Here is an 8073-nt window from a genome sequence, read left to right as displayed (position 1 = left end):
CCATACCCAATGCCTCCAGCCACTTGGGTGGACAAACTCGCCACAGAGGGCGATTGGGGATAGGACCCTCCTTCCAGAAACTACTGCCCAAAGAAGCACAAGAAAATTTTCTGTGCTCCAAGTTGAGGCAGGAGCCCAAATCGAGCCCCACAGAGAGTCACTTGGTGCCAAAAAGAACCCAATTGCACAACCACAGGCACACCAGTCAGGAGGTCAGGGAGGGCCAGAGGAAGGTGGTGCCCAGCATCTCTTAAGAGGAACCTGGCTGAGCAAGGAAAACATTCAGGATCATGCCCCCAATATTCATCTCTGTCACTTTCCTTCCATTCTAAAAGAAAGACGCGTTTGAAACAAACAAGCCAGCAAACCATGCCTAAGAGCCGTATCATCTCAGATTCACATTTCCCAACAGGCTTTCTAGTTCTCCACAAATAATATCCCCGCTCAGTCTGCTCCCCGCTCTAATAATTGGGGGAGGGGGTGAGCGATGTCTAGAGAGACTGGAGACATTCGATCAGAATTCAAGGCAGCTTCTCACAACTCTCTTGTTTATAGAAAATGAATGTCTGCCTGGCTTGCTTTTAGTTCTGGAAAGGGGTCAGTCTTTATCAGCACGGTTCACACAGATCCTGGATTTTTTTTCCCTTATCTTAAATTGACCCGCTTTTAAGATAAAGACATAATAGAGAAAGCATTGACCTTACCTGGTCCCTAATGAGTTGGAAGTCAGAAAACCCCGCTCTCATTTCCTCTTATCTCGAGTCGCCTGAGAAGAGACTCGCGCTACCTTTTGTGCACGCCTGGAGATAGCCCCTCACCGACGCGCTTACGCGGGGGAGCGCGCTCCCAGAGTGTGCGGCCCCAAAGTCTCAGAATTCCTGCCTGGGGTCTCAAGATCGGAGACCTCCACGCCAGCCCAGGCCTCACCCTGCCCCCAGGAGGATTTAAAATCCCTTGGAAGGCTCCCGAGCTTGTCTTCCCCTTTGAAAGGCCAAGTCCTAGGCGGTGAGAAGACCAGCCTCCCGCCAGGCCCGGGGCCTGGAGCGCGCGGGGCCTCCTCCGCCTCCAGGAGCAAGTGCTCCGAGCGAGAAATCGCGCCTTCGGCTCGGGCCTGGGTCTGATTTCACTCGCGGGCCCCAAGCTTCCTCCCTCGGGGCCAGCCCCTATCCCAGAGCCGCTGCCCCGGCTGCTGAGGCATTCCCTGCCCCCACCCGCCTCCCGGCCTTGAGGCTCCAGCTGTACCCACAAGTGTCTCTGTTGGGGGCGGCGGCAGCCCCGACTCCCCTCTGCCCAGCTCAGCGCATCTCTGTCCCGCTCTTCTCGCCTTCCCTGAACCCAGCCCAGTCCCGGCCTGGCCGACTGAGAGGGCGGCTTTCCTCCCTCCGCGACGCACAGCTCCGGGCTCCCAGGCTGGGGCGGGGGGTGGTGTGCTGCTTTGGGATGCTAAACATCAAACAAGCCAAGCCTGGGGTTTCAGGCCCCGAAGCCACTAGAGCCGCTCTCCAGGGCTCTCGAGAAAGTCCCCGTGTTTACTTGGCAGCATGGGGGTGGGGGAGAGGAGGAGGAGGATGCTATTCGCAAAATCTCCCCCACTCTCCGCAGCCCTGGGGGCTTGGGGATGGGTGGGGTGCTTGGGCGGGGGTGCTCAGCTTCTCTGGGATCTTGGAGAGAACTGCGCTGCCCCCCTACGTGGGGAAGCTTCTGACCCTTCCAGGACTTCACCGCCAGGTACATCCCCAAAAGGCTGATTTCTCCAGGCCAGAACCTGGGCCAGAGATGCTGGAAATCTAGGGGAGAAGAAATCCAGGAGAAGACAGACAATCGACTTCGCAGGGGGTCACCGAGATGTGGGGTGGGGACCGGCCCCAGGCTGAGGTCTTTTGATGCCTTCAGCGTGCACCTATTTCCTTATCAGAAAGCTTCAGCCTGCCTTCGAGGGCCGCTTCCTGAAGCTGCTACAATCTCCCAGCCAGAAGCTGGAGTTGGTGGAGCCCGGGTGATGGATGGAGAGAAGCGGCCAAGTCTCTGTTAGTCTCGGTCCCAACTGCAGACCCGGCTGAACTCACTTTCCTCCCCTTCCCCGCCCCCAACAAGTAAACAGACTTCAAACTAAGCCGGCTCTAGATGGCAGGGAGAAGAATGTATTTCATAAAACTCCATCCAGCCCAAGGGTGTTAAGGCCGAGGGTGCCACAACCCACTAAAATTGTGACTCTCAGGGTCTGGCTCTGAGCTAAGATGGGGGTGGGTGGGTGGGTGGGTGGGTGGGGAGACCGCCTTGTGGCTGATCGGAACCCGTGGGCCCATCGGCTCCAGATCAGACTGGTGCTGGGCCTGGGGCAGGTTAAGTGGAAGCTCCCATCGCCAGGGAACTGAGACCTTAGAGCAAACATCTCCCAGCCAAGCCCTGGTGGAGCTGTGATTTGATCACCTACATACCCTGTCCCAGGACCAGGGTTGCTCATTTCAACACAAGTGTTCAAACTTTACTGATTTTTGCTTGTTTTCCAAAATGTGAGGCCTGCTGAGATTTTCCCCAACCAGCACACTCTGTAGACCCAAGCTACCATCCTCAGATCTCTGAGTCTCTTCTGGGTATTGGAAACCATATCTCAGCAGCCAGATCCCTGGGGAAGAAGCCCACCCTGGCCCCTACTTCTAAGGCACCAGGGGCGAGGAGCCTTTAGAAAGTCAACAAAGAGGGATTGCTGGTCTGGAGCAAGGCCTTGGCCTGGGCAATTTCCCTCACAAGTTCCTAGGGGTGGGATTAGGTGAAAGTTGGGTGAAAAGAGAGATGGAGAACAGAATAAGATGAAAAGAGAGGAAGAAAAATGAAGAGAGGCAAGAAAGGAAAAAGAAAGATGAAATTCTAGGCATGAAGCGAGTACATGCCAAGTATGAATCAATCCCACACAAACACTTTCAGGCTAAGGGGGACCCACTCGGCCACTTTTGCTAGGTAGGTATATCGAGGGTGACACGGAGCGGGCAACAACCCATCTAGGGACTATGATTTCTTTCTGTCCAGAACCACTCCTTCCTCCTCTCCTCCCCAGGGCAACCCTGAGAGTTCCCCAACAACCACCTCTAGGCACCAAAGAGACCGGGAAATTTGAAGTGAGGAAGAAAGATCGAAGATGATTTCTTTTTGCTGGCGTGGCAGGGTGGCTGGGGCAGCGAGAAGTAGGGAGCTGGGAACAGGAGAAAGATTCCTTACTACGAAGATACTTAGGAGCCCCGAGATGGAAACCGATGGAACAAAGAGAGAAGCCCAGGTTCCAAAGTCCTGCTTTCGGTGGCCCCAGGCCAGTAGCCAAGTCAAAAAATATCCCAAGGCCGGAAAGACCCTGAGAGGCTGGGGATCCATGTGTAGCCTTGTTTGTGAATAGCAGTTTTAGACTGGAAATGAGACCCAGATAGACTTCCCCACGTTTGAAAACAGCCTCCCACAGAAATTCTAATTCCGATGAGGCTCTGCAGCAGATTAGAAATAAGGATTGGTGTTGAAATCTATAGGGACCATCCATCTGTTCAGTAAAAATGGTCCCTCATTCAGGATTATTTAAAATGTATGTTACTTAAAACATTTTAAAGTTTTAATTGTTGACTAAGCTGCATAAGACCTCAGTAGACACTTCTGAGGTTTTTTGTTTTTTTTTTTTTAAAAAGAGCCTGGCTCTGAAAACTAGTCATTTGGTCTCTTTCTCTTCTGTTCTCCTTTTCCTTCCTGATGGAAGCAGTTTACCTTTTACCCCCTCCCTATTGCCAAGATTCAGGGCTGCTCAAGGTTTGGTTCTACTCAATTTGGAGACAGAACAAAGCTCCATTTCCCTGTGGGACAAGGACTCTGGGCCCAGCTCCTTAGCTGGTTTAGGATCCTTTCAGCTCCCAAACAATTCCAATCCCATCAGGCCAATGATGAGCCACCCCCCCCCACACACACACACCACCAAAAATGCCTTTTAAAGCCAAATCAAAATGAAACAAAAGGTGGACTTTTAATCAGAAAAAGAATCCTTTTAATTTGTATAATTTATTAGAAGCTTCTTAGGAACTATATTTAAGCCAGATATCTACATAAGTTACAACAGAAAAAGACTGACGCTGCAAATACCAAACTGCCAAATAATATACACAGATTTGTCAACGCCCATAAAAAATATGATGGGCTAGGGATGGGGACTGGGTTTGTTTGTTTTTTTTTTTACAACAAAATGTACAGATTACTAAAAACTAGGTGTGTAGTCCAACTTTTGACAGCGTTTTACAGCTACAAGTTCACATCAAACATAAAACAATTTTAGCCAGGGCTCTTCCCGGGGCTGAGCCTGGGCGGCCAGAGGGCGCTGGGAGGGGGCATTTTCCTTTGTGTCAATGACATGTGGGTCCCATCGTGGAGTCTTTCCTCTCCCCAGCCCCCATCTCCCCTTCAAAAGAAATCCTGGTATTTACAAGCGAGTCCGCCTTGCTGGCACAGTGTACCCAGAGTGAAGTTTGCGATCTTTAAGAGTCCAGAGCCGTATCATCGTAGAGCCCTCTCCAAACTGCACCCTGCCTGAGCGAGGGAAACCCAGTTCCATCACCTAAAAGACACCCCCAGAAGCTGTTTTTGTTATGTCCTTCTCTGTTTAAAGACTCCTTAAAGAATTGGATTCACTTGGTTGCTTTTGTTTTCTTTTTTTAAAAAAAAATTCCCACAAATTTTAGAAAAAAAAAAAAAAGACGTCCAGCAGTTTGGCTTTTGTGATTTTTTTTCCCCCTTGGTCTAAACGGGACAGATTCTTAAGAAAAGTCGAAGCGCAGGGAGCGGCGAGTGGTTGGTGACGTGTGGCCGGCAGGAGGGAAAGCGATGAGGCAGCGCGCTGGGCCCGGCCCGGCCCGGTGTCCTCTCACCAGGTCCGACCATATAGCAAGGTGGAGCAGGACATGGTGCCATAGTCCGAGCCCGAGGAGTTCAGGTGGGACAGGCTGGAGACCTGGCCCTGGAGCGCCGCGGGGCTGGCGGCGTGGTGCGCCAGGTCCGGAGACTGGCCCGCGCTGCCCGGCTGGTGGCCCGGGTGTGCCCCCAGGCCGGGGCCCCCGCTGCCCACCGAGATAGCCGCCGCGGCCGCCTGGGCAGCCTGCGCCTGCTGCTGCGCCTGCTGCTGCGCGTGGCCTTGAAGGCTGCCGGCCCCCGGCGCGGGGGCGCCCGCCTGGCAGGGTTTGCCGTCTTTCACCAGCACCGGCACGGCCACGCGGCGCGGCGACTGCTGCTGCGCCTGCTGCTGCTGCGGGCACCCGGCGCCCCCGCCGCCGCCGCCGCCGCCGCTGTCCTGCTGCAGTTGCTGCTGCGCCGCCTTGTCCTTGGCTTGGCGCTTCATCTTGTAGCGGTGGTTCTGGAACCAGATTTTGACCTGCGTGGGCGTCAGGTGGATCATGCTGGCCAGGTGCTCCCGCTCCGGCGCCGACAGGTACTTCTGTTGCTTGAAGCGTCGCTCCAGCTCGTACACCTGCGCCTGGGAGAAGAGCACCCGGCGCTTCCGGCGCGGTGCGCTTGGCAGCGGGGCCATGTTCTTGCTCACGTCCCCCAGAGAGCCCAGGCCGCCCATGCCGCTCATGTTCATGCCGCTCGCCGGGCCCATGAAGCGGGAGACTGTAAGCGACAAACGCACAGCGTCGGCGGGGGCCGGGCCGGGCCGGGCCACCTCTGCCTTCCGCGCCCTTGGCCGGCCCGGCCCCCGCCGACGGCGCCCCGCTCGCCTAGGCCGCCTGGGCCGGGCGAGGCCTACGCACCGCAGACGGCGCCTGCCCCAGGCCGCGCCGTCGAGGGATTTCCTGGCGGGCTCCCCGCCTGCACCCCGCTTGCCTCCCTCCATCTCAGCGCTCCAGCCCACCAGCCAGGGAGGGAGGCCGCTTCTGATCCTTTCTTGCCCAGCCCTGGCCAGAGTCGTTGGGTTAGCGGGCCCCAAGCGGCGCACTGGGCCCAGACCAAGAGCCGGGGTCCCACGGCAGACCCCGACTTTTGGAGTTTGGGAGAGTGGGGTGTTCACTTTCAAAACCTAGAGCCGCCGACGCTTTGCCTCCTGGCCGCTCTCTCCTGTCAGCCCCAGGGCGGGCACTTGTGCCGCCTGCTTGGAGCCCCTCTGAAGCCGCGCGCCCTGGCACCTGCCTAGGCTGCAGAGCCGGCCGGGCGTCCCCGAGCGTGTCTCAGTGGGGCAGCCTCCCGCCCGGCCGGCCCGCCTCTCGGCTCCCTGCTAGCCCCCGGCTCCCTTAGTCTTCTGGGGGGGGGGGCGGGCGGGAGGGCGATCCCTCGGCTCTCCGAGGTCTCCTGCGCCGAGCGGAGCCGAGCTGCCAGTCGGCCGCATCTGGGAGACGCCGAACACTAGCACCTGCCCGCAAGACCCCAAGTGTCCCGCCTGGGACCCCTCAGGCCAGCAGCGGGAAGAACCCCCAGCTCCCGCCCCCGGCTCCCTGGCGCGGCTGCCGGGCCGGCCGCCCGGACGCCCGGTGCGCAGCCGGAGGCGCGGCGCCCTCGGGGCTGCTCTCCCGGCGCCTCCCGCCCCCAGCCCGCGGCCCGGCGGTGGGGCGGCCTCACTTACTGGCGGGGAAGCGCGGGTCTGGGTTGGCGCCGTACCATCCGGGGCCCGAGGCGCTGTTCCGCATGGTGTCCTGGTAGGGCGGCAGCTCGCTCATGTTGCCCAGGTTGCCGTTGCAGTAGCCCCCCACGGCGGAGTGCGAGAGCTGGGGCACCCCCGCCGCCGTCATGTGGTAGGCGGCGGTGACGGCGCCGTGGTGCCCCACGGCGTGCTGCTGCATGGCCGCGGCCGGCGGAGCCGCCTGGCCCTGCCTGTAAGCCGCCAGCGGAGCCCCGAGGCCGCCGCCCTCCATGCCCACTTTCTTGTAGCTTTCCTCCAGGGGACTCAAGATGTCAGACACTGAGAACGGAGTCGTGTGCTTTGGACTCATCGACATGATTCGGCGGCGGCTGGAGGAGGAAGGAAGAGGAGGAAAAAAAAGGGAGAGGGGGAAGGCGAAGCCTCGCTGCTTTTTTTTTCTCCCTTTGCCAAATATTCTGGTGTTACCTTAACGCCGATCTTGTTGGATGTACACGTAACCGAGTGGACCGAGTCCGCCTTAATTGGCTTGAGTGGAGGCTCGGGGGCTGCCTCGCGTTTGTTTTAGCCCGGCGCCAGGTTTTAGGCAGCCACCAGAGGCGGGGCGTAAGCGCTAAAGCAACAAGACAATAGAAGCCTACATCTTGCCCGAGATAATTAGCTTACATGCTGATGACAAGGTAAACACCTTTAAGTTTCACTTGTCAGGATTTTTAAGTCTCAAAAAGGGAGAGAGAGAGAGAGAGAGAGAGGAGAGAGAGAGGAGAGAGAGAGAGAGAGAGGCAGAGACGCGACCCAAAGCATTTCTTTTCCCCCTCCCCCGGACACCCCCACCCCATTTTTTGTGGGGTGCGGGCGGCGCGCAGGGGGTGGGGGGAGACGGGGGAGGGAAAGGAGGAGGGAACCCAGGGAGGGGAGGGCAAGAGGTGGGGTGAGGAGTAGCCGAGGAGGAGGGATGGTGGGGAGGAAGGAAGGTGAATGCTGCTTTGCAACCAACTTTCCGAGTTACAAAGTGAACCACTCTCCAGTGCAGCCGGGGTTCCCGGGCGGGGACAAGTCTTTAGAGGGAGGGGGCCAAGGGACGGGGTAGGGGTTTCACCTGAGCCTGCTGGGGCTGCTCCTCCCTCCCGCCGCGGCCTCCCAGCCCCGCGCCTTCCCACTGCCTCCGGACCACATCGGGCTTCGAGGCGCCGAGCCCCAGTCGCCACCAAACGAGCTCGCGAGTCTGGGGACGAACCCTGGGGCCGCACTGTTGGTCTGCGGGTCTGTCCGTCTGTCTGCCTCTTCTGCCGCCGTCAGAGGGACACCTCTGCTCCCCGCCCCCTTTCCCCCTACCCGAGAGAGAATCCCAGCGGGCGGAGGGGACGCTGAGCAAGGGATCGGCTGCCTCCGAGAGGCTGTCCCAGATCCCCGCGTCCCCCTCCCCCCACCTCAGGGTCTTCTCAGCGGTCCAGGGCCCCCTGCATCACGCCCCCCCCCAC

General features: G+C 58.4%; 1 protein-coding gene across 1 annotated transcript; it reads right to left on the bottom strand.

The window, feature by feature from the left end:
• Positions 1 to 4888: 4888 nt before the first annotated feature.
• Positions 4889 to 7768, bottom strand: NKX2-1 (NK2 homeobox 1). Its single transcript, XM_055309017.1, has 3 exons — positions 7692 to 7768; positions 6578 to 6963; positions 4889 to 5631 (listed from the first exon to the last, which is right to left on the bottom strand). Exons 1-3 carry the CDS (start codon positions 7766 to 7768, stop codon positions 4889 to 4891), a joined length of 1206 nt encoding a protein of 401 aa, XP_055164992.1.
• Positions 7769 to 8073: the final 305 nt, after the last annotated feature.

The sequence above is a fragment of the Nyctereutes procyonoides genome, unplaced genomic scaffold (genome assembly GCF_905146905.1).
Source record: "Nyctereutes procyonoides isolate TBG_1078 unplaced genomic scaffold, NYPRO_anot_genome, whole genome shotgun sequence".
NCBI classification, from domain to species: Eukaryota; Metazoa; Chordata; class Mammalia; order Carnivora; family Canidae; genus Nyctereutes; species Nyctereutes procyonoides.
This window is presented reverse-complemented; position numbering and strand designations above follow the sequence as displayed.

Bases quoted from the DNA above. Each gene is read 5' to 3' on its own strand.
- NKX2-1 (XM_055309017.1), bottom strand. From the start codon at position 7,768: ATGTGGTCCGGAGGCAGTGGGAAGGCGCGGGGCTGGGAGGCCGCGGCG. The intron at 6,964-7,691 runs GTGAAACCCCTA...TTCCTCCTCCAG, and splicing joins AGCAGCCCCAGCAGGCTCAG to CCGCCGCCGAATCATGTCGA. The intron at 5,632-6,577 runs GTAAGTGAGGCC...TGTCGCTTACAG, and splicing joins AGACCCGCGCTTCCCCGCCA to TCTCCCGCTTCATGGGCCCG.